The sequence below is a fragment of the Cuculus canorus genome, chromosome 3 (genome assembly GCF_017976375.1).
Source record: "Cuculus canorus isolate bCucCan1 chromosome 3, bCucCan1.pri, whole genome shotgun sequence".
In the NCBI taxonomy this organism is placed as follows: Eukaryota; Metazoa; Chordata; class Aves; order Cuculiformes; family Cuculidae; genus Cuculus; species Cuculus canorus.
In genome coordinates, this window is record NC_071403.1 from 104,998,507 (window position 1) to 105,024,934 (window position 26,428).

At 36.9% G+C, this 26,428-nt stretch overlaps 1 protein-coding gene across 1 annotated transcript in view; it reads left to right on the top strand.

The window, feature by feature from the left end:
* The window catches only part of BABAM2 (BRISC and BRCA1 A complex member 2), a 173,380-nt gene that overhangs the window by 90,295 nt on the left and 56,657 nt on the right, over window positions 1-26,428 (top strand). The window contains exon 7 of the mRNA XM_054063781.1: window positions 4,703-4,812. Within this exon, the coding sequence (XP_053919756.1) occupies window positions 4,703-4,812 (110 nt within the window). The remainder of the gene's footprint in view (window positions 1-4,702; window positions 4,813-26,428) is intronic.

Below are 26,428 nucleotides of genomic sequence, written 5' to 3' on the forward strand. Positions count from 1 at the left end.
TGGGAATACTCTATTCAGAGGTTGCAAGGAGATTCTTGATAACTAAGAAAAGTTAATAACTGATTTTCCAAAGTCTGCATCTTTAAGGAAAAGGAACTGTAATGTACAACTTGGTTGGACTCCAGGCACAAAAGGAAATGGGTTATAGCAGTTGTGACTGTGCAGAGCAGATGTTTTGGTTGGACTGGCTATCAACCATCTGACTCATAATAAATTGTCAGTTCCAGTAAATTCCCAGTTTTCAATTACAGTAGGTAGGATATGAGAAAACAATGCTGTTCAGATGGTGTATTTAAAGTGATTTTGATGATACTATTCATAAACAACTCATACTAACTTTGTAAAAGAATAAGTATTTTGCAAAGGGAGCAGCTGTTAACATTAAAGCATGCATTTGGGTGTAAATTTAAACTGATGTGAATGAAAAGTAACGAATGTTTTTTTAGACAGTCCTGACGGAATTTGAGGTAGGATTTTAAGTTTTACTTTGAAGTCTTGTGATACCTGAAGGCTTTTCCTGAACTTTTTTGGGGAAAAATAATTTCTAAATGCCCTCAAACTTCCATATTCATCTGTTCTGTGCTGCATTTGTATTTTCAAACCGCCTCTTGTTCTTGAGTTTCAAAAATACATACTTAATGAACCTTTCATCTGCACTGGCTAAGTAGTCAAAGGGTAAATTAGAATATGCCCTTTATGCTTTTCTTTGTGAAAAGTTTTATTTATTCTAGTAAGTTGTTTGCTAGGAGGTCTCTGCAATAGAAAAAAAAAAAAGATTTTCAGCCTGTTAAGAGCTGGTTTTTTTCCTTTCTCACCACATTGCTTTGCCATGGATATTTTGCATTTCCACAGTGTTGTGGAGGTTTAGTCAAGGATCAGTCCACATTGTGCAAAGTACTCTGTAAACATAGGAAACCCCTTGCAGTTCTTGAAAAAGAAGACTATTTATTTTCGGTGCTAAATGGTATATCCATTTTTTTCCTGTTTGATTTGAATGCGCATTTTCTGAAATGAAGAAGAGATTATTTTTTTAAAAAAAAGAAATATGTGATAGCGAGGTGGCAGAAAGACACTGTGAAAATCTCTGTTGGATCTTTTACATTGCAGTAAGCTATAAGGGAGGTTTTTACTATCAATCATGATACTGTTCTGGAAAAACTAATAGGTGTGCATTATCACATGATTAACTAATGATTTCAAACATTCCGTTTTTAAACCTCAAAATTTCTGTGGCCCAGGATGTGCTCTCTGTGCAGTGGAAGTTCATTTTAATAATACCTTCCATAGAATCTTGTATGGAAAAAGTTCTCTGAGTATAAAGTGATACTTTAATGTGACTGTTCTAACCTTGGATACTAACATATATAGAAAACTGCCACTATTAATTTTACAAAATAAATTTTTCTTAAATATAAAAGTAATCTTTTTAAATAAAATCCTCTAACACTGTGTTGTGGGTTAAATACACATTATCAGAAGGAACATGGCTAATTTAATATTAAATAATGTATTGTAAGTTTAGTTCAACAACCTCCTCTTTTCCTAAAAGGGAATAATACTGCCAAAGCAATTGGATGTCACTATCTCATTTGAAGCCAACTGAAAAATAAAAATAGAGGTGATACGTATGCAGAAAAAGGAAAAGGGAAGACACTGCTTGGGCAGAATTTGATAATAAGCATTAAAATACCCTTTGGCTCTGGATGCTTTGGTGTAATGGAAGGATCTCAGCATTTCCTTGTAATATAAGGGTCCATCATCTCACCTAGTCACTGACAAGTTTTTAAAGATGACCAGGAGAGAGGTTTCTGAAGGAGTTAAGTTGTGACTGGCACAGACAACATCTATTAGTTAAAAAGCTTTCCAGGGTTTATCTACAAGACATGTGGGTTTGGTTTAGTTTTATAAACGACAGTTGTAACAGACACACTAGGGTTGAATGCAGTTTCACCAAAAGGATTCTTGCATAAATAAAAGTAACAAAGTCTGAAAGGAATAAACAGTATGGTGTGGGATACAAAGGGCCTTCATCGTAAATCTGTGTCCATCTGAGAAATAATGTTGAACAATTTTGTGATGTTACTGTATTACATTTTTTTTTTCTTTTGCATCTTTCTAAGTTACAATTTTCCTTTCTCAGGTATGTGGGCCAAAAATCTGCATCCATTTGAAAAGCGGTAGTTTCAGAAGAATGCCAGTTTCTGTACCCAAACTTGTATTGGGACAGTAGCTGCACGAACATAATGCAGTACTGTGCTGGCAACAGCAGCTGCAGTAGTGTTTGCTGCGAGTTATTTTTGTAAATGAAAAATATCACGTCTCAGTTTATTGCTCTTACTGCACACGTCAGCCTATTGCAGCTTAACATGCAAAGCTAACATGATGATTTATGTTGTTGAAGGGTGGTGTGTTTCTCCCTGGCATGAATCTTCTTATTAAAGAAGCCACTAGTGACTGTAGAAAATATAATGTAATATTACTGTGTGGGTTAATGGATGCTGTAGAGGTGCTCATGTAATCTCTTTGGAGGTAGTTTGCTTTTTCTTTCCCTTTATTTCAATTCTCTTTAATCAATAAGCACCTGGATGGTATTCTAGAAACTGGTTTTATGCGTGGTCTCAAGCTGTGTGTGCACATCAACTCTAGCATTAATACTAAATGCACGATTTGGTTTTGTCCACGTAGCTTGTAAAGTGCATGTAGGTTCTACTCTGTAGAAACAAATTATTTGAGAAGAATTACAAACAAAAGAATATGTTCTCAGGAGAAATGTGTATGTACAGGAGTGAATGTGTTACATGTATTCGTCATCTCTTGAAGTATATAAATTAAAATAAAATCCTTTAATCATTAGCATTAGTGCTTAATCTGTTTTAATAATTCTTTTCATTTGATTGGCAATTAGCAAATTAATGGGGAAAAGCCAGTTAATGTCATACTCAGCTTCAGGAATGAAAGCTGTTCCTTATTTAATTTTTTCCCTTAATGATGGAAATACATTAAATATTAGGGAAAAGTGGGGGGTAGGGTGGAATTGTACTCTTCAATATTTGTTGTTTGTCTTGTTGAAAAAGGGTTTGTAATCTGTGCTGGTTCTTCTACTGAAGATAGCATGACTTGGAAACATGACACTGAAGGGAACATTATGGGCCACGAGAACCTGTCCGTTGCTGTTACAGGCAACTATGTCATGTACTCCCATCTGTTGAACTGATCATACCCAAACAGGACAGCAGCTAGTTCTTGTGTGCACCGCTGATATGCAGTGTTTTCCTGCAACTTCAGGTTAAAACTGTGTTCTGATTTTCAGCCATAATGTGCTTGTAACCATTTTATAGGCATTTCTAAGAGAACACTTCTCTTTCAGCTGTCAGAAGTGAACTGTACACCAAGGCAGAATTTAGGAAAACACTGTCAGCTCTGTCTCATTTTTCATCTAAGACATTAGGCTTTTTTAAGATCCATTTTTCCCTGCAGCTTATCACTAAGTTTCTTGGCATGTTGTGTTCTGCACGTAATAGCTGGTATGTAGCTAGTCTCTCTGGACGTTAACAGTTTCAGTCCTGCCAAAGCTTCGAATGGCACGAGTTTGTCTTCCTGAAAACACTCAGCAGTCACTTTTTTTTTTTTTTCTTCCCGTATAGAGCAAGATCTCCTAACAATGTTTAAGTGGTTTACATGTTCCTTCCTCACAGCTGCTTGTGGAACAGAGCATACCAGGGCACACTGCACCATGTCGATCCTCCTTTGAACACGTATCTGCTGGGTTATCTATTTCCTCTCATATTTTTCCAAAACGGATAAAAACAAATGCATCTTGGCAAGTTGCTATGTACATATGCACAAACAGGTTAAAGGACTTCTCTCTGAGCAACAATGGCACCATATTACTTGCTATCAATGAAGGTGACTTCACTGCTAACTCTTTCTTTCCTTACTAGAGGTGAAGAAGTTTAATGAAGTTGTGTGTAGCAAAAATACACTTGTTCATACTGCATGTGATTTATGAATTGGAGAGGTGTTGGGACCTAACCAGAAACAATTTGTTCTGCCTAATCTCAAAAGTGTAGCTGATTGTTCTAATACAAAGAAAGCTTGAAATGTTAATGCTAAAATTGACTATCATAGCATTTAGCATGGATGTTTTTTTCTTACACTAGTTTTTTAGAGTATGCAGTCTTCGCTAAAAGTAATTCACAGGTTTAATTTGCAGGAAGCTTAGGGACAATGACTTTTAGATACAAATTTCTTATTGCAGAAATGTTTCTCACACACAAGAGAAGTAGGAGTTGAGTACAGCAGAAATCATATACTACTTCAAATAATAACAAATATAAAATCTGTGGTCATAACTCAGTGATATTCTAGCATTTAAAAAAATTCTTTAGCATTCACATCTGACATTAGTGTTAAACCAAGAATTCTTAAAAATGAAACCTGCATCTTAATGAAATATGTAGTTCAGCTAATTGAAGAAGAGCTTCACTACTTGCTAACACAGTAATTTTATTTTGATACTCTAAAAGAAATTGAGCACAGCAGAATATCTTACTGATGTATTAAGAAAGAATAAATGTGTGGCCTATTTTTCAATGGTTACCCTTAAGTGTCTCCTAAATTTGATGTTAGACTTATTAGTTGTTTTCTGTAAGCTTTTAAGTACTCGGTTTATTTGCCATTTTATTATTTTTTTTATGTACAGGACATGAATGAAGATCCTGGAGAAGATGTTGCACTTCTCTCCGTCAGTTTTGAGGATGCAGAAGCTACTCAGGTTTTTCCTAAGCTGTATCTCTCTCCGCGTATTGAACAGTAAGTGAGACAGTTTTTTTCTGGAGCACTCATTCCATTTTATCTCTGAACTTTTCAGTTTTTGCCTGAGAAATGTTGTCTGGATAGTAACATGCTATTGTTTTAAAATGCTCAAAGTTATAATGATTAATGCAAATGTGTGAATGGTGAAGAAATGACAGATCTTCTTTTGGCTAGTTTTGTTTCTGTGACTGGATCACTTATGGATGAAGAGATGTCATCACTAGCTACATGTGATATTCTTGTAGCATTATACTCCATGAAAACCATGCAGTATTTTCCTGTAGCAGTATATTTTGAGTGTCTGCTATGGTATAGCATACTGATAGCCTTCTTAGGGGGGAATCTTTAATTTCTTTTTCTTTTGGGAAGGTTAGTTCTCTGTATAAACATCATACATTTGAATAAATTATTGTGGTTTAGGAATCTGCAGCTTTAGTAAGTTACTTTTTTTCAGGAGAATATCTGAATATTTCATGTTAAGAATATGGAACCTTACTGATCTTTTCACTAGTTGGCAAACAGATTTGCTGAGAAGTGCATTTATATTCCTAAAATTTAAGGCTAAGGATTAGAAATCAGTCTACTTTCATTAAATTTCTCTTCTTCCATTTCTGGGATTAGGAATATCTAAATGCTCCTCTTTCCCTTCAGTGTCTCAGTCTTGTAATGTCTGCTTCAAAAAAGTAACTACATTAGACTGTTTAAGTATACAATGTTCAAACTGGTCTACCATTGTTTCGGTATTTCTTTGTTTTTCTGATTAATACTGCAGTGATTTAACTCTGAACTGGTGGCGATGCTTCTGGGTAGAGAAGAAAAGATGGGAAATAGTGACTACCATAGTTTTATAGCAATTCAGTGATAAAATGTATGTGAGTGAAGGAACATGGTATCTTGACATTTTGCTCAAGAGGACATTGGTCTGGATCTTGTATGCAATTTAAAAAATAAAAAACAAAATTTACTTTGGATAGAGGCATGTCCTTCCCAGATATTTTATGTAAGAAAATGAATTTTACATGTGCACATGCAAACACACACACAATATATTTAGCAGCTTTTATATTTTTATCAATTTACTACTTTTTTATCAACATTAATTGAGGGAATAATTGTAATCAAACCTGTAATTATCCTTCCGTGTTCCAAAGGATTCTTCTGCTCAGCTACTGTTTAAAGCAAACGGGCTGTCACTAGTTTCCATTGTATTTTCAGCTGTAGCCACAGGTTGATTCTTAAGTGTATTTCAGGCCACCCAGGTATGTGTGTCTAAATGACCCATGTGCTAATGAACACATTACTTGTTTTCCCACTTATGTTATATTTAGAAAGATGCTAACTTCTTGATGCCAAGCAGAATAGCAGTACAAAGGAACACATTGTCTCCCTAAAAGCATTACATTTTCTGTCAGTGCACTCAAGAATATCTGATTTTAGATGTGTGATGTAGAGCAATATAGAAGAAAGATATTTGAGTGGTGTTAGTACATATCTGATATGTCTGACATATTTATGGCTTTGTCATTTATAGCTTATGTAGTCATGTTAAAATCATGCCAGTAAACCCTGGAGTTCTTTGCCACACCTTGCCACATTATGTGTGCTTGGAAGTTGAAATACTGCAATCAATTTCTCCTTGTTCAATTGTAAGGTGTTCATCACAGTATCTAGATACTGGTAATCCATAATAGCACAGTTGCTTGTGAGCCATTCCACCTTCCTCTATTCCACTGGCTACTTTTTAACTGTCATGCAAAAATGTGTGGATATCTTTTCAATGTTTGTTTGTTTGCTCTTTAATAGCATATATATTGTTGTCTCTTTCTCTTTCCCAAAACCAATCTCTGCTCTTTCTAGCAGGGATTGACAGTCTCGATATTTAACTTTCCAATGTAGGGGAACCAAAGCAACAATGAGCACTTCTTTATACTTTTTGCCAAAAGTACAAGAAGCTTCAAGAAGCCTGAGGATTAGTTTAATGACTTGAGACCATGGTATGTTACATAGGAGGTGTGTTCTGCTTGTAAAAGTTCATTCTGCTGCTAACAGTATTTGTATCTACAAAAAGCATGTAAGCAAATTAGCAGTGTATTTTTTCTATGCAGCAGATTTTGAGGTGGATAAAGTAGTTGTTGACAATTTCCGACATAACGTTCCCAAGTACTCAATAAAAGAGTGGAAAAAATAAATTCTCACAATTATTTTGTTAATACTAAACTGTGTTCACCTTAGGAAAAATGAGCAAATAGGAGTAGTGTTTTCCTGATGTATGAAAAACCATTTTCAGATAGAAGTGTTACAGTTCTGTAGAGAGAAATAAGAGGAAAGAGCCTGTTTGTGTAATGTGAGTTATCTCCTGCTTTCCCAAGAGGTTTCACTGCTTTTGTGCTATGCCATATAAACATGCATTCCCACATTGTATTTTCTCAAAATGATGCATACCCACAAATCTTGTCAGCAAATTTGAATATAGTATTTTTCATTCAAATATGAATATAGTATTTTTCCTTTGAAGGGCTATTGTAAAGCAAATTTGCTCGATTTTTAGATGGGTGATAAACACAATTCTAGTAAGACTTCAACTGTGCTTGGTCATAGACTCCGGAACAGAGATTTGCAAAATGATGGAAATGTCTACTTTTTCTGGTTTGGGGCTAAGACATCAGTACACCGATTGGCTTGGAAAAGCTTGCATATTAAAGCAAGGACTAAAAATACTGTAGAGAAATACTGTGGCTCATTCAAGTCTTTATCATTGTTGCATTGACCTGCGTGATGTGGTGTCTGGATGCAAGACTGTCAAGTCCAGTTCTTACAGTAAAAAAACAACCTCAGGGATGGGAAGCATTTGAGTTAGTTTATAAAGATATCAGCAATAATTATTCATAACTATACCTGGTTTAATTCTTTCATTAAAACTTGCTAGTTTAAAAAAATGCCTTTGAATACTAATTGTTCAAAACACAATAACAGCAATTTCTAGTTAATGTTTCCTTAAATTGAAATCGGTTTAAAAAAGCTTTCATTTTATAATTTTAAGACTTCATCTTATCCTTTATTGCATTGCATCAGTAAGCTGATAGATGCCAATAACAGCTGCTTTTAATCATTTTAAAAATGTCCTTAGGTTGAAACAAAATGTGTGTGATATGCTTTGTTTAAAAACTACCATCATAACTGTAGTGTTGTAAGAACATCTCAAACTTCTAGAGGAAGTGGTAAGATGGGAAACCCCACAGATTGGCCACCCAACATGAGCGGATAGTGCTTGTCAGCATCTATAAGTGTACATTCCCAGCTTGTCCTGCTCCTCTTCCCACCTCGGGGCATGAGACTGGCTGCATGATGCTCTTCATCCCCTGCTCATGGTTGCTACGCTTTAGGGAGAGGGTCAGAGAGCTGAGCAGTGTCAATAGCTGAGGCCTCTCACTTGCCTATCCATCTGACCTCCTCCTGCTGTTAGGTAGGCACAGATGTATTCTGAGGCTGCTTCTGCACTCCTCTGCACAACAAGGAGCCACTGGAATATTTACCCTTTATGTGTCTATCACATTCCCCTGCATTATTCTATTCTGTTATTAATAATGTCTCTGGACCTGTCAGTAGAAAGGATCTTACTTGCTTAAAATTATCTTTCTAGTGAAAGTATACTAGGTATTCATATGGAAAGGAGATTTGTAATAAAAAAATCCATCGTATCTTTTAATAAAAAAATCACTATGCCCTAAATCCAAGAAGTCAGTGCAAGGCTGAAAGCTAATTTCTATATTAATGCTTAAAATCATCATGCTACACTTGGATCAGATCTTTTTTAAAAAGAAAAAAATTATGTATTTATGTATTTTTTTCTTTCATGGATCAGCTATACTAAAGGAAGTAAGAATGGGTTCATCTTGGTTCACGTTTCAAGAAAAAAAAGATTTAAGGGTACAAACACTGTTGCTCAGTGAGTGCTTTGTTCCCTGGATTCACAGAAATAATCCTGCAATAAACACTATTGTCCTGGACGGCTTTTCTCTGATAAATACATGCATGTGAATATGCTAAGAAAACCAGCTGTCCGTAGAATTTGTTTTCCTTAAATGGATCAGGCTCTGTGCTTTGGGGACTGAAATGGTCATTTTTTGCTGGTCTGGGAGCTATGCCAGAGGGTTCTTCGTGACTGAGGGTGGTATGCAGAGTTTGGTGACTGCGTTTAACCCTCTTATACGAGCAGGGGAGAATAATGAGAACCTGGTTTGAACTCTTAAACTTCAAATGTTTCTGTATGTTTTCCACTGACAGAAGATAAAAAATAGAAGAGAAAATTAAAAGTGTGTTTGCTTTAAGGTGTTTCCTATCTTTTACCTGCCCTTTCTGCTGGGAGTTGGAGGAGAAAAGCCATAGAATATTATCCACTTACTGCCAGGTACCATCTCTCACTATGTTTGAGATGCCAGGGTGCTACGAAGGGCTTCACCTTTAACGTTGGCATGCCATACTGATGAGTGTGCCTCACCCGTTGAAGCCTATCTCTAAATGATTGATCATGTTTAGGCCTTTTTATCTGACTCTGTAGAGGACAGAAGTGAGAAGGTCTTCTGTTCTGTTTGGCATATTAAAATGTGTTTATTCATCTAAGTTGATGATTTCAGTAGAATAGGTAGTAGACCGCCAAGACAGTCCAAGACATCTTTAAATACCAGAGCATCTTTGCAGAAGTGGGATGAAGGAACGACTGTTGCTTTGCGGGGCTTTCTCTTCCATTCAGCTTACTTTGGTCATGGCTCTGCGTAATGCCTGGCCAGTGAGCATGCCTACCCTCTGTCTGTTCCGTGTCCCCATCATAAAAATCCTCTTAAACTGGAGCCAGAACTGTAACATGATTTCTAGTCATTGACTAGTACTTCTGTCCGAGGTATTCGACTGTACAAGCTGTTCCTTTTTTTTTCCTGAAGCTGGTACAGAACAATTAGTGAAAATAGCTATAGGAGAACTAAGATTATGTGCCCATCATCTAAATGGTGCTTTAATTCTGGGTATGTTAATGCTGTCCTTAAATGATTCAGCTAGTGAGATTTTTAAGATGGTTTTATTTCAGTTAAGAGACTGAGCAATTAGACCTAATCAATTGAAGTATGAAATACTTGAGGCGGTTCTGTGGGACTGATTTTGTTGCCAGGTAATGAGGTACCAGTTTCTCTGTATAGGAGACGAAGGGCTGTTGGTCTGACATGCAGTTACTGGCAATCCAGAGCTCAGCCTTTCTCCTAATCTCAGAGCAAAACTTGGAGTTGAACTTCGGGAAGGGTTTCTATCTTCCCACAGGTTTTGTCAGGTTTCCCTCAGAGTGCCAGCTTGTATGCGTTAGGTTCTGTAATCTGCTGGGCGGGGAAGTATTTTTACGTAATATATCAAGTACTTCATCCCTTAAAGAATTTTCTTCTATAGTGGAAAAATACATTAAAAAATGGAATCAATAAGAAATTACAAAAGAGAACAAAAACGTGATTCAAGACAACCATCTTCAACTCCATTCCTCTACAAACTTCTAACTAGAATGGAAAAGTCTACAGACATTTCAGTAGTTTTAAACACATTTGTTTCATCTAGACACAAATATTTCCACTAAAGTGTTGCACCTTTTCATATACTTTATTTCAGGCTACCATAGTACATATAGTTTTTTTAAGGCTACCATAATTAACCATACAGTTCTAATTAATGTTATTCTGTCATATGCTATGAGTATACCATCTTTCATTGTAATAACCCCTGCTTCAACACAGGCTTATCTAAGTGCAATTGTGAAGCTGTACTCTTCTAAACTATCCTCCTCAGCATTTTTACTGTAGTATCACTGCTTCTAGGTGCATTTACCCTAGTACGAAGAATGATAATGGAGGAAAAAGAGATCAAAGTAATTTTTCTTTAGGGCATCAGACAGTATTATTCATAAAGGTGTTATTGATTTTTTACTGTTTCCCATATGTTTAGAGTTGTATCTTTGTACACTGAGATTGTAAGAAGCACTTTTAATTAACCAAAACTAATTCTGGTAATAACACTGAAAATCACTGTCGTCTCAGTTACTAACTTGGCCAGTAGTTGGTATTTTTGAAATCTTCCCCTTTACTTACCATAGGGATTTTTTAAAAATTATTTTCTTAGATGGTGTATACTTGGCTACAGAAATTTATTTTAGCTTTACAAAAACTCTTACTTTTATTTTGATATATTAACTATTTGTGGCTTTAATATTGCCTATATTGTTCTTATGCTTTGAGGAGGGGTATTTTTACTGCCATTCTGCCATCCCTGGTGCAGTACTGAAGTGCCTTTCTCAGGTGTTTTCCCCAAGACATTAGAGCACACACAGCAGATTTAAACTTCCTTTCCTAAAGTGTTTTTGTAGGACAATGGAAGCCTGCTGAACAGGATCAACCCTTGTTAGTACTGAACTGTGTCTGTAAAAGGTGGCAGGATTTTTTTTCATACCTGAAAATTTGTAGGAATCTTTTGGGTTTTTTTACATAGGACCTTTTGTTCTCAAGAATTATGTGGGACAACTGACGGGCCATCTTGAACTCCTTGAAATGTTTTCCATAAAATTAGTTAGGCTGAGCAGAAAAATTTTAAAGTGTCATCTTTTTTTATTCTGTGGCTTGTGATATGGCAGTTAGAGCAAGCTGAGGGGGAAGGGGAGGGTGTGTGTCTCATAAGAAGGGTTAATTGATAACACAAAAAAATCATAACTAGGTGTTTCTCAAAAATTCAATAAAAACATTAGGTCCTACCTGAATTGTAAAATTTATAGCTTTACTTGGTGCTAAGTTACTTGTAGTTTGATCAATAATCTGCTGTTGTTAAATACTACTTAAAAAAAAACAGCAATGAAATTTTTACTGGGAAATCACAGCTGAAGCAGTAGTTTCTCTGTTGTTAAACATGCTGAATTCCACCAACTATCAGTTTGGGGTGAAGTAGCTCTTGCAGAAGAAAAGTGCTTCAAAGTTACTGACTGCATCAGATTTAAACATTATCTGACAAGTCTGAGACTTCTGCCAGTTTATCCTTAAATGTAATCACATGAGAAGGTCATGGAGGGTTTCTATTTAAGCTCAAAGCAGAGTTTTAGCTGTTCAACTGTATCCATTCTAACTGGGTATTAATTACCAAAACTGACAAACAGGAGTTACAATGAGTTAATTAAAATTTGTCTTGGCAGCAAATGCAGTGACTGTAGAAAAGCAGATTTACTCAACAGTTATGAAAACTTAAATTTCCTAGAGTACACTTTGAACCCACTTTTGTTGCTGCATGGGTATTTTTCCCAGTTCTTGATGTAAATCCAAATCCACCACTACAGAATGTGATATCATTTTTTAACACTTTGTTGAAGCTGACTTTTGCATATTTGGGATATGTGGCTTGTTTTCTGAATGTAGTGACTAGGTCATTTGGTTTTGGAGAATTTCACTCTAATTGTGTGCTACCTTCAGACTTTTCCTACTTTATTATTTAAAACAGTTTAAAAAAAGTCAGCTACTTTTTAATGCCTGCTTCCAGATGGTCATGTTCAATAGGTACAAATCTCTGACCCCTTGGAAGTGAAAAGATGAGGATTTTCAGATAAAACCTCTAGAAAATGTAAACAAAATTCAGTTGTATGTGAAAGACCTCAGTTTTGATTGCCTCTGTTGTCTTCCTCCTGCAACTAGGAAGAGCTGGCAGTACCCACTAGGGACCGCATTCCTGCTGCTGGCGTTTTGGCAGGGAAGTCAGTGGTTTAGGGAGCGTGGATTGAGAAGGATGGCAGAGGAACAGTCCTGCAGGGAATCTGATCGGCAGGAGGGAGACTTAAAGTAGAGGGATGTTGACCACGTTGTCTGTGTGATCAAAAGAAAGGATTGAAATACATCCTTTGAGAGTACCAGAAGGGCTTGTTCCCCTGCCAACCTGCCTTTTTCCCATAAGCTTGCTGACCCCACAGTAGTACTAGGTATCACCTCCCGGTTTTCTTCACTTTTTACCCCTCTCTTTCCTGCCAGTTATCAGTGACGTTTTACAATTAATGTCTTCTTGAAAGAAGCTTTTAGTATCTCCTTAATGATTCATTGTAGAAAGATGCCGTTTCCCCAAAATAAATCATGGCTGACTTTTGCAACATGACTACTGGGCTTCTAGGGGTTTCCTTTTCTCTAATTATTGTCAAGAATGTGATTCATTGTATTGCTGATTTCATTTAAGGCATATGAGGTAGTGACAGTCTGTCTTGATACTTAACTACGGGAGCTACTTGGCTCATGTGAATGTCGGCTGAAACCCCATTTCCCTTCAGCAGCTGCACGTTGGACCAACCTAGAGAATATGTATGCATATTCTCACATGTTGGACTTTTTGTTGAAAATCTTTTCCTAGGTAAGAGATGCCCCTTCAGAAATATTGAGAACTTCTTTCCTAGGAGCTTTCCTCCTGGGAATCCCCTTATCAAATCACAAGGACTCATTGAATTCTAAACCCAACATAGGTGTCCTGTAACTACACTAAACTTCAGATTCTTTAAATGAAAGTACAGATTGTAGGCAACTTAGAAAAGTCATTATTTAAATAGAACGGAGTTGCTGTATTTTGTAAGTCCCATACATTTTGCATATTTTGTTGCTCTACAGTCAGCATTTCTTGGGGACTGGAAGGACCTGATTAGTCTGCAACTGGGAAGAAACACGCAGGGATAGGTAGTTGGAGGAGTTGGCCTATGGCAGCTGTGTACTCCTTTTATATTTTAAAAACCTTTTTTTTTTTAATGAATGAACAATTTTATTGTACCTGTAGTCTTCTCCCATACCTAAAATGAATGTTGCTGCTCTCTGCTCTCTTTCATTGAAATCAGTGAATTCTTCTGCTGCCCTTGACTTGTCACAAGCTGCGTACAGCTAAACTGTGGGATCAGCCTCTGAGGTTTGCACCTTGGTCACATTCAAAACCAGCGTCAGAAGACCTCGATGTTCAACATCCCACTTTCCACTCTAATTTTCATTGGAAGAAACCACGAGCACTTAGATAGAGAGGAACTTGTGTGCTCCAACAGTTCTTTGATCTGGATGATTAAGAGCCAAAACTCTGGTGTACACCGTAAGAGATGCCTGTCTTGCATCATTTTGGGTTTTGGGGTTTCTAGGATTTTTTTAGGTGCAGTCATCACCTAAAAATTTGAGAAATTAAAAGACATTTATCAAACATGACATGGAATAGCAGTGTTTTGAAATCCTTTTATTTCAGTGAGCTTATAAGCCATTCCTGTCTTTCATGATTTCTATAATTTATGTATTAACGAAAAAAAAAAATTAGGACTCTTATGTATAGTTTGGAAAACATACATGTGTATTGGCAGAGAACATTACAGAATTTGTCACAGATCTCACGTGTGATACTTAATATATGCATGCAGTATGTCTCAAACATCCCACGGAGGAAGACAAATTAAATTTGGCAGGAACTGAAACTTCAGAATATGGAAATGTAGATTCTTTTTCATTGCATTTTAAAACTAAATTCTTTGAGTTGGTTTCTAGTCAGGGGCCACTGAAAATACATGAGGGGGAAACTTAAGCTGTATAACAACGTCAGTGGACAGAAGTGTAAGTATCAAAGTTGCAGACACAACAGTGCAGTGGAAAAGCCTGTACAAATAGAGCGAAACAATTCTGCTTGCAGATATTTGCTGTTGAAGCCAATAAAAGGGCTGTACTGTTCTGTGTGGTTTAGTGATGTCAAGCACTACTTGCTGGAGGCAGCTGTGCTACAGCAATGCTTTCCTGACCTTAAATAGCCTATATGCTAGGTAATGGAAGCATTCAAATATAAATACAGGGCACATAAGGACAGAAGGAGGCCAGAAAAGCCATCTAGGCCCCTTCCCTCCCCTGAATTAGTCAATGTCTTCCTCCGTATTATTCTTTTCTGGTCTTTGTCCAAGATATTTACAAAACCGTTTAGACTAATTGTTCCCTTGTGTTGCCTTGGTACTGTTTATTCCATATGTTAAGTACTGTGTGCAAAGCAGTTCTGCTCTTCAGTGTGGCTGCTTTCCTTTCCTTTTCCTTTCTTCATAGTTGCCTTTGATAGTAACCCAAAAAGCTTTGCAACCTCTCTCTGTCCTAGGAGGCTGCATCTACCTCAGCAGCAGCAGCCCACTGTTCTTCCCTATCCCCACTGTCACAGAGCAAGTAGAACTTTCTAGGACATTTTGTGGAGGTAATTCTTTCAGGGCATGTCTTTGAACAGCTTCCCAGATATTTTTTGGTTTATTTTTCTGTTTACTCTGTAATGGTAAGGTGGTAAGATGGTTAGATGGCATGTATGTGTAGTTACACAGTGATCCTCTTAATTTTTTTCTGTTGCTGTCAGATTGTCTGTGTTGCTTTTGTAGTTGTAATTAAGACTATGTAACTCACTTCCTAACACCTCAAATCTTCTTGCTTTCAGTTGGTGCCCTTTTTTTTTTCTTCACTTACCTACCACTTAAGTTTCTCTAATTGCCCTCTTTTTTTTTTTTTTTCTTTAAGTTCCATCTCTGGTTTCTGGTTTCTGCTTTGGCTCTTTGTTTTTAGCTCTGCACAGAGCTCTGAAAATGCATTTCATTTTCAATAAGAGAGCCTCTATATTTTTGCATGTCAGGTAGGTTTTCCTGTATTTGATATAAAAAATGTGGGAAGAGTTGAATGATGAACGTACATCATGACAAAGGAAGTCTTATCTAAAGTTTAGGCAGTTTGATCAATGAAGATCTAGCGAACCTTTCAGTTGTCATATGTACAGAACCAGTGCACATTCAGAACAGTCATTTAGCTTTGTCTCAGATTTCAGTGCCTCTCTTCGCTTATTTAAAACATGTTAACAGTATTTTATAACACTTAAAAATGTTTATTTTACATTTCTTTTCAATATTATTTCTCTCTAAAGAGAAAACTTCAGGATTGCTATGCAGCGGTGAAACAGTGAAAGCAAAGAAAATCCCATTTTATTTGTCAAAACCAGGATTACATATCATTGAAGAACCTTTTTTCCCCTCTGTGACAGTATTTTTTAAAGAGTGCTTGTCTCAGCAGTAACAACAATCCAATGATCCTTGTGGATCCCTTCCAAATCAGGACATTCTATGATTCTAAGGATCGCATTTCTCAATACTATGAATGTATTTGCTGATTTTGTTCTTCTAGTATTACATTAAAACTTTAGAGGTCCCTTCAATATATAAAATACATCAAGTTCCTTAAGCTATGATAGCCAAGGCGGTTTTGTAGAAAACTCACTTGCAGCAGATAAGTGGCAAATTTCACATCACAGTTGTAGAGCTCTTTGTTGGAAAGGAACTCTGAATCATCCAGCCCAGCTTCCTGCTTGGCACTGGACTACCGCCAACACTAGCTCAGGTTTTGTATAGCGAGACCTTTGTCTGGCCATGTCTTGAACACTTCCCACAGTGAAGATCCTACAGCCTCCCTGAGGAACCAGTCTGCTACTCTGCTAGGGGAGGGCTTCCTCCAAAAGTCCTGTCTGAGTACCCCAAGACCTCAGTTGGCCCAGTCCTTGAGATCATAAATGTCCCTCTGGATTGAGGCCATGCAGTGTGTTATAGCACTATTATATAGTGTTGTTAACAGTGTGCCATTTACCATGGTCGTATGGAAGCAGTGTAACTCTTCACCCTTGAGCTACCATTCTTCCATTTTAACTCTGAATCAATAATAGACACTGTGTTAACGCCACTTGCTTCCTGTGTAAATTAGGCTTTTTTGGTTAGTGTTGTAGTGTGCTTCTCCAGCAATATAGAATGATGAGGCCTTAAGGATGTATTGCTAGCTAGACTTTACTCTAGCTGGAGGTCATGATGAGCTTATATAAAGATAAATCAAGTTCCCATCTTGCTGCTAACACAGTAAAGGGATGGCATGAGGAGTAACAGTGTGAGTGTGCTACATTCTGACTTGTATTACCAACATGTGGTCCTTTGGGACTAGCTGCTACCTCAGGTAATTTAGAACAGGCTGGGACCAAAAAGCAAAGAATTTGGGTTGATACTATGGGTGGTGTTGTGCCTTGCCACACTAAGGCACATAGTACAGGGAAATAGGTTTTGTCTTTTTAACTCTGTATGCTGAAGATTTCTGGTCACTTTTCAGTACACAAATCCTAATTTATATTTTACTTTCTTAAATTTCATTTACTATAGGAAAAATTTTTAAAAGTACCCTGAAATAGAACCACTAGTCATGAGCAGTGAATGATCTTGGCAATGCAGCTGGCATTGCTGAATACTTTCTATGTAAAACTAAGCATGCTTAAAATGCTACAAAAATGGGTAGATTTACCCTGGGTTTGTTTGTTATACTAATGCTATGAAAGTCTAGTGTTCTATTTTTGTTCATCTACCAATCTGTTCAGCATATTTTGTTTAATAGTTTAATGGTAGAGCCTATATGCAACCACCCGTGTTACATCAGACTCTGTGCAACTGGAATGTTGTTTACTTTTCACCAAGGCAACTCCCTGGTTTTTGTTAATTAATATCTAACAAGGTCTTACAGCTGACTCCCTTTAAAGTCAAGAATGTAGGGGTGTTGAGGATTTATAGGCACACTGTGCTGAGGCCTTGTAGCAGCAGCACGTTTTGTGCAACTGGACTATAAAGGAGATGGTTTGGGGTGGGGATTTTTTTCATTTTGATATGTATGTATTTTCTTTTATTCTTCCTCAGTTATCTTGAGCATGTTATGTTTGTACTGCACATGCACAGGCCTTTAATACCTAATGCCTTTAAGTTATTTTCTTAAGAAACAGAATGAAAAAGAGAAGACTTGTGAGAGAGTCTACAGCCATAACTTCTCACTGTTCTTTTGGGGACTACAGGAAAACTTACATGTCTGAGGTGGTCAAATTAGCAACTGTGGCTCATGTTTAAAATACAAACATTTTCTTTTTCTCATTTTTGACAACAAGACATCCCTCAAATGTCTCAATTACAACAGTACCAGCAGGGATTTTTTTGTTAAATCATTATATGTTCTGTACAGGCATGATTTGAAAAGATGCAAGGAATACAGTTAACACAATTTTCTTAGCTCAATTCCACTGATAAAATGTTTTACTGTCTTTTAATCTGAATATCTATAAGTTTTTCATGAACTTTAATGTGTTTATCTTCTTGGCACCCTTGTGGGATAAGTTAGTACGAAATATTGCTATGATGTGTGAATGTATCCACGTGTGCCACAAAGATTTTATGATGTGAAACTAGAACTAAAGAAAGACTCCCTTTGGTAATCTCAGTCTGTACCAGATAAATGTTGCTAGGCATAGAAACGTAGTCTCTTTCTTTTACAGTCAAATTTTGTACCTAAAATGTATTTTTGCTTAGTGATCCTTCTTAATCATTGCCCTGCTTTAGTTATATTGGTTGTCTCGAGGCTACACTCATTTAGGTGCCCTGATATATGATACAGGTTCCTCTAACATCTTCGCTGTTGTCATTTGAGCGTGTGCTCTAACAAAAATGAAATAAAAACATCAGCTTATGCAGAAGTGCATTTCTTGCCCCCATGACAAAGATACTTTTAAAAGTTCAGTATATTTTCAAGCCTTGACCCCTACCAGAATATCTCAGTAACACAGAGATAAGTAGATACCACATTTGCTAGCTGATTATAATTGGACATTAAGCCAAGCAGAAAAGGTCTTTTCATTTAATTCCATTCTGACAACCTGTAAAAATATAGGATTCTATTTTAAGGATGAATAGTAGGTAAATAGTGTTCCATCCAAAATCTGCCAATTACTGATTGTGTTTGTGTTCTTTTGATTTTTCTTTTAAAGTTCCTTTGTTGCAGGAGAACATCTTGGCAGAGCTTCACATATGTGGTTAGCTGCTTGCTGAGCCACAAGCAAATAATACTGTACAGCTAAGCATTTCTTCCTGCCTCACCAATTTCTATTCTCTTGGGCAACAGGAGTTCAGATCTGGGCAAAGATGACAGGCATAAACCTGTCTGATTGGATTAATAACATAGAAACTGTTGCTAGCCTCCATAGTAATATTTTTAAGTTGGTCTTGTGGTAAGTTTCTCAACCCGGATTTTGGTTTTATTATACCAGCAAATAGAAAGGTGAATAACCCTCTAGGACAAAAAGGACAAAAGGAGAATCTGTTTCCTATTTTCAGGCTTAGCAGATAGGAATTTGGAAGGGGGTATCTGGAAACCTGACGGGCAGTGATGATTCAGAGATGGCTCCCAGTGTATTGGTTGCGGGAAATTTCTTTTTGAACACTGTATTATTTTTGCTTTTGTGGCATTTTAGGTCTCCTAAACTAAAAGGACTGAACTAAAAGTTCAGTCTTCTAAACGTTTAGAAGTAAGTAAGCTTTAGGAAGCAAAAGTTTTCCCATCAGTTTGTGCATTCACACTGGGAATGGCACTGTGAAATAAAATCAGTTTGCTTATCAGTTGGATAGTATAAGAAAGATTAAAGCTTTTTGATAAATTTATTTAATCATAAAATGGGTGCTGCACATGAAAAATTATATTTGTTGTTATGTGTTGCTGGGAGGAATGACCTCAAATTGTCTCTTTATCATTATCTTGCAAAAAGCTCAAATAGCACATGTGGGGTAGTAGGTTCTATATTTTGGGTTGTAACATTAAATTGAACACATGGGGAAAAAATCTGTGATTTCAATTCACTTTTCTGTGCCTTTGTAGTTGTGTTGGAATGACAATAATGTCCAACACTTGAGAGGGGGAAATTGTGTTACTGGAACTCATGGGGAGCAAAGACTAAGCTTTTGGGAAGAGCAGTTCGAAAGTTCAGATGATGTTCAAAGACTTGGCTTACTTAGACCTACAGCATATCATGGATTTGATTTCAGTTCTGCTCAGAATGCTGCAGTAAGCCTTTATAAGCTCGCCTTGTAATTTCATACCTGTAGTCTGAGACCTAAAACTTTAGGAAGGAAAACAAAAAACATCTTTTGGAAATTAATTTGGTCCTTTAGAATTACTCTAGTGTCTGGGCAGTCTTGATGTGGTGCCTGCTGAAGAGACTTTCACCTTCATTAGGATATCAGTCCCCCCAAATGATTTTTGAAACATCAGAACTGTGGCTATTTTCAAGTCTGGTTTACACTGAAAGTATCCAAAAGATTTGTTATAGTATTTATATTTCTTCTCCAACAGTTCATTCAAATCTTTCTCAATTGAGTAGCTTTTAGTATCATGAAAGAGGAGGGAGAAGTATATGAAGAAAAAGAAAGAGGACATTGTTGGTTTTGGTTTTTTTACAAAATTGTAAGTAAATTTACAAATTAAAACAAATGAACAAACAAACTGTAAACTATATCTTATGAGTGTATTTTCCATATTCAAGTGGCTCCCTAATTTCTCCAGTGTCTCCAGCAACCTTTTCCTTACCCCCTTCCCCTCCTTCCTTTTCCACTCTTTCACCCTCCAAATTCTCAAAGCTGCTACTCTGGGGATATTCCTGAATCTCTGTCTTCTCTGTCACTTTATTCAAATAGCATAGTCCTCTTGTCTTGCCAGGCCTTGCCCAGAAGTCTCATTCTTTTAGCTAATAAAAGTAAATTTTTAAAATATTAGGGTTTTTTCCCAACGAGGAGCTTTTGCTCTTTTATTCTCCCTCTCCTCATTCCTTTGGAGTTATCTGTGTTTCATCTCCCCCTTAATGTAGATTTACATTGAAGGAAAGATGAAAATGTCTGGTCCTGGAGGCAGTTCAATAGAATTGACCAGTTCTGGGGGTTCCATGATAGAAAGATGGTAGAGTGCTGAATTTTCAAGGCACAGTATGAAATGTTAAATTAAAAAAACTTATGTATCTGTAGGATCTTGAAACATCTATCCTGAGTTCTGGACTTGATCAATGGTAGTTTCTAGTCTGCCATTCTCCAGACTTCCCTTCTTTTACATGTACTGCATTTTTTTTTCATCTTGCATGCCTAGAAAAATCAGACTCTATATTGGACATAAATTCCAACCTTGTTCTGCATTTGGCTAGATGAGCTACAATTAGTTATTTTTAGTCCCGTCCAAGTTTGCATGAATGCTCTTCAGGTTGGCACTAATTAGACACTGAATAAATACATGGTTTCTTGAGGGACAGACAGCTTTTCCAAGTATTGACCATGGCTTTAGATAGGTCACTTTCCAAAGCAGGTCTCCAAAGAGGAAGGAATTTGGAGCAGGTGTTGTGCAAACCATAGGAATGTAAGTTTGATTTGTAAACACCTGAATGTCTTCTTTTTTTCCCACAACTACTACATGGAATTTGAAGTAACTAATTAGGCAATAAATCTGCATTTCAGATACTGTTTTTCATGTATTGTCAAGGTGAAAGATGAAAATTGGACATTCTCCTAACCAACTTTGTCTTTCATGTGCTGAAACATTCAGGTTACCAATCACATTAGAAACTTATAGATACTCTAAATCAATTGGTAATGGTTGCATGTCACTGGTTTGGCAGACTTGGAGACTAGGAAGTGATGAGTTAGCTACAGGGAATAGTCTAGATATTAGTATGAAAAGTTCGTGATGTGTAAAACCAAGACTTCCAGTGTCTTCAGTAATACTATTTCAATCACTAATTTCTAACAAAAAGCTACTTTATCGGTTCAGTCAGCACAGAGATGCAAATCATTTACATTTCCTTTCTGTTTGAGAAGTGTATCTTTGGTTGTGTAGCTCAAGTACTGCAAACAGGCAGCTTTTCAGGAAACTTGCCTTTCATAAAAGAATGAGTATGTTTCATTCTTTTCAACCACTTCTACTTTTGTTCCTTGAACCTTTCAGCACGAGATTTCATGGTAAGTGCAGATCTGAAGTGTCTCCAGTGGTGAACCCCCTTGCCTCTGATTCATGTGATTCTAGAATAATATCAACCTTCAGATGTTTTCTTTATTGTAAACTTAAAGTGCTTTTTTTTCTTCCTTTGATATTCTTTTTTTCTGAAGTTGTTTGTGCTTAAATATACAACTTATATTCTTCCACAGTAGGAAATTTTTGATTTCTTACTATCGGGGCTTTTGCTGTGTCTTACGAGATAGTATCAGTTCCCCAGCCTATTTCAGAGTTCGGGAGGATAGCAAATTAGTAAGAAAGGGAAGGATGGGAAATATATTTATGACTAGTTTTTATCTGATTTTCATGTTGCAAAGAAGCTGCACAGCACCTGGGAAGCAAGTTGGTTGTCTTTTAATTCCTCGTAAATAGATCTTTGGCCTGATAGTCTTTTCTATGCTTTAATTCTGACAAGTCTTATTTGAAGTCCCAGTGAAATAGCCGAGGAATGACTTTGACCATAGCTCCTGATTTTACCTCCTAAACTTAGAGGGAATTCCTGAGGGCTTTTAATTTCAAGTTTGGAGGGCTCATATGAAAATGTTTTTGGTTTTGCTGCCCTATGGAAAAGTGTTCCCGCAGACTGTGGATTTCATCATTGAGGTGCGTTAATTTGCAGAACTTAAAATAAATTGGTCTGTCTAGTTATACTTGCTAATATTTTTGTTTTGAATTCCCATATCTCGAGTATCAACTCAGGTTTGCATTATAACTCTCCCAAAGAGCAAAAAAGGTGAAGAAAGGTGCATCAAGTTAAATGTTTGTAGTTGTCTTCCCTCCCTCTCCACCATCTTCCAAAAATGGTTAAACAGAGCCAGCTGTATCTCTTATCGCCCACATTTTTTCTATGTATTGCAGTGGCTTGAAAACAAAGAGTGCACAAATAGAATCAGGGAGCAGCATTGGCTAATTACAAAATTTGTTCGTGTAAGAGGGCTTAGCAGCAATGTTATGAGATCTTTAATCACAACTCCAACATTGCCTGTAAGTAGATCTTCACTAGTGCTTAAGTACGTCCCTAAATCACTGCCGTCTTTGGTAGATGTGATTTGCTTGCCTTGCTCTCACGGAATCTTGCAGCCAGCCATGCCTATAGGCAGTGATATCATTGTGCACGGGAATTTGCTGTTGGTGTCTTCAGGCTAATTGTGTCCTTACTTGACTCCACCTACTCTGAGAAGTTTGACATAGTCTGTTTCCCAAAGTAAATAATGTTTTGGGGTTTGGTTGTTTTGTTCATACTGTTTCATCCCCAGGGAGGAATGAATAGAGCCATTTTGTAACCTTGATTCTTAGCTTATTTCCTCAGTCTCCTCTTAAACCTCATCACAGTAACTGTTAATGTCTCAAATTCTCTTTCAAAAAAGAACATGCCGTACAAATTGTGGTGATATGTGAAATGTAATGTTAGGCAACTGTTGATATTGTCAGAGGGATTGTATGTTAAGCTGGGGTGGGGAAGGTAGCACAGTACATTTTGCAGAGCTGTGCATTTTTAGAAACAGCATCATTATCTGTCGCATATCGCACATAGTTGCAGAACAAGGTAGAGCCCTACAAGGTGCTTTTCCAGATGTTCCACCCAGCCTGTGTTGATGTCAGACAAGTCAGGTCATTGTTGCAGACCTATTGAGGTGTTCAGAGGGATCTTTATTTATTTCAGTATTTCATTCTTTTTATCAAATTTGAAGCTCTTTGACGGTATACTACCTTTCACTTTGCTGATCACAATTTTAGTCGTATTACAACCTTGTCTGGAGGAGAAGAAAATAAAATCATTTTCAAGTTCTGCCTTTTTTCCCCATTAGTCCAGGTTACAGTTAAAACTACTGTCATTGCATTTTTAAGCAAAACTCATAATGTAAATGCTTAGCATATTTTTTAATCCTATAACACTATGACAACCCTTTTAATTTTTTATGTTAAGAAAGATATGTGTTTGTGATTAAAATTTAGCACTGTAAACTACGTTGCAGTAGCATCTAAACATGTTGTCCCACTAGAAAATCACATGCATGTGCAAAATGATATCCAAGTTTATAGAAATAGGGCTAGCACATCTAACATTTTGCCCTAATAGTTCTCCAGCCCTAAGCTATTCAGGGACTTTATCTGACTCATGTATTCAGTAATCTGGAAGTTTCATTGATTTATCCAGCCTACTCTTTGAACATATTGCAACAGGGAATATCATAGCTGCACTACATCTAAAGCAGAATAGGGTAGATTCAGAGTAGGTATAAGGAAGAAATTTTACACTATATGGATCTGAGGAACAGATTTGTCCGGAGATGTGGTAGAAGCCTCATCCCTGGAAACATCCAAGGTCAGGTTGGATGAAGATCTAAGCAACCTGATCTAGTTGAAGATGGCCCTGCTCACTGCAGGGTAGTTGGACTAGATGACTTTAAAGATCCCTTTCATCCCAAACTATTCTATGGTCTCTGCTCTACACAAAGATCTACTTCCTTTCAGTTTTGAACCTAGCTCCTCTTAGCTAGGTGTAATGCTGACTGCTACACTTGTATTGGAAGAGACAGCAACTAGTCAACGCTTATTCACATTTTCCATATTACTTATCATGTTGTGGTTGTTAATCCCAAACTTGTTTTTGTTTTGGCTTTTTATTTGGTGCTGAGCTGATATTTTGATTGAACTGTCAGTCATAACCCTAAGATCAGCAGAATGTTCAACTTTGAGTCCATCACTTTATATTTTAGGTTAGGATTGTTTTTTCCACATACGTCACTTCATATTCTTCTGTGTTAAATTTCGTGTTTCTTGCTATCATCTAATTCTGCTTCAAAGCTTGTTTATTAGTCTTCATGGTTGGAACTTGTCTTTCTTCCTGAAAAAAACTGCTACTTGACAGCTCACCTGTTTGCCAGGTCATTTACAAGCATTTTGAGTAACACAAGTCACTACTGAATCCCACTGCTGACTTCACTATTAGAGCTATTTATTTATTCATACTTCGTAGTGATTCTCAAAGAGCTGCAGTAGGTGTGTGAGACACAACCACCCCAAACTAGGAAGGAGTCAGTATATCTTTTACGTAGTGCATGTGTGGATATTATGTGCTGGGGGCATGCTTCTGAAATGAGGACATTAACCATTTGCGTAGATCTCAGGCAAACCCTCACAGGAACAGAACCTAGCTTTCATTACCTATTTGGCATTTCCATGGCCACCTCCTTTGACTTGGTTTTGTCTTAGAGGAAAACTTTATCTTTACTGTACTTGAAAACATTGGTAGTGATTCACCAGATACAGGTGGCTCTTAGGATACTGTTTGTTAATTGTAAATTTCCAGTGAGTTTTCTTTTCCTTGTGGTGCCCGTCATCATTGCAACAGAGAGCACAGTTCTTAAGATGACCTGCATTGACTCCAACAAACGACAACCAGTCTTTGAGCATCTTTATGAGAAACTGAAGGAAGATTTTTTTTAAAAAAGTTAGTAGTAGGATTACATTCAGAAGCACTCACCGAAATGGAACTCCAGAGAGCTGTGGTAACAGTTCAAATAAGTGTGAACAGCAGCATTTTTGCTTTGTGCTGGAGACAGTCTGTCCTGCAAGAGCTAACTATCCTTGCATAACTGGCGATTGTTTTACAGTAAATCAGCAGCAGATCAAACAGTGAGTAGCTTTTACTATAAAATCTTGCTAGAGCAGGTTTCTGGTTGTTTTTCTTTTCCCTTTTCAGTGTATAAGAACAGAAAAATCTGCCTAGGATTTTCTGAAAAGTCAAGTAGTGGAAGAAACCAGAACAACAAGGACATGTACCAGTAGTTCTTCCATTCCACGATGTTTTTTAGATAGCCTTGGGGTTGGATAATACATGAGGAGAACTGGTCTCTGGATAAACAAGACTCGTCCCAGACACATGCATCTTGTATTACTTTTAAAATTCAAACTGAAGGAGATGGGCAGAGTACAAAACCTTTTCTAACTTAAGAAGTGGTGGTAAAACTTCCATATTTTCTGCTTTTAAATTTTATAGTGCTGGTACTGCCCAAGAAGAGATTCATAAACACATAACGTCCAAAACTGAACTATAAAGAAAAATAGATTCCTGCTCTGAAACTCAGGGGAAAAATCTCTAAACTTAGATTAAAAGGAGTTTGTCAGATATTTTCAGTGGTATTAAGCAACTCCTGCTTTCCAGTAAGGCTGGAAGCTAGGAGAGCTGAGAACCTTTGAAATTTGCTGGAGCTGGAAATTGCCTCATGTTTTCCATTAAAAATATTTTTTGTTTGTTTCTTTTATTTAGAAATTTTTCAGTTGGACTGAGGTTTTCTGTATAACTGCTTCAAACGAAGCAGTTTTGAAGCTTTCCTGGGACTAACATATTTGTCCTACCAATACAAATTTCCCTCCTGCAGAGGCATCAGTATTTTTTTCTGTGCAGTGTTAAGTTTTACCCTCTACCAGCTCCTCAGCTTTACAGAATGTTTTTTGAAATTAATCATTTGAGTATACACCTCTGTGTCCTAGTGATAAAGAAAGTAGATTACTAGTATTATATTAGCTGTACTGGATTTGTGGTTAAGAAGGCATTTGTAGAGTCTCTCACAATGGTGGTTTGACAAATTATTTACATAATGGGATGAAGTTTCCTATGCTTGTTCTTATTCTGGAGGTATCTGAAGAAAAACTGTTCGTGTCTTTGAATTACATGTGCAATGAAAATCTAATCAGTTGGGTTTAACTTTTTTATT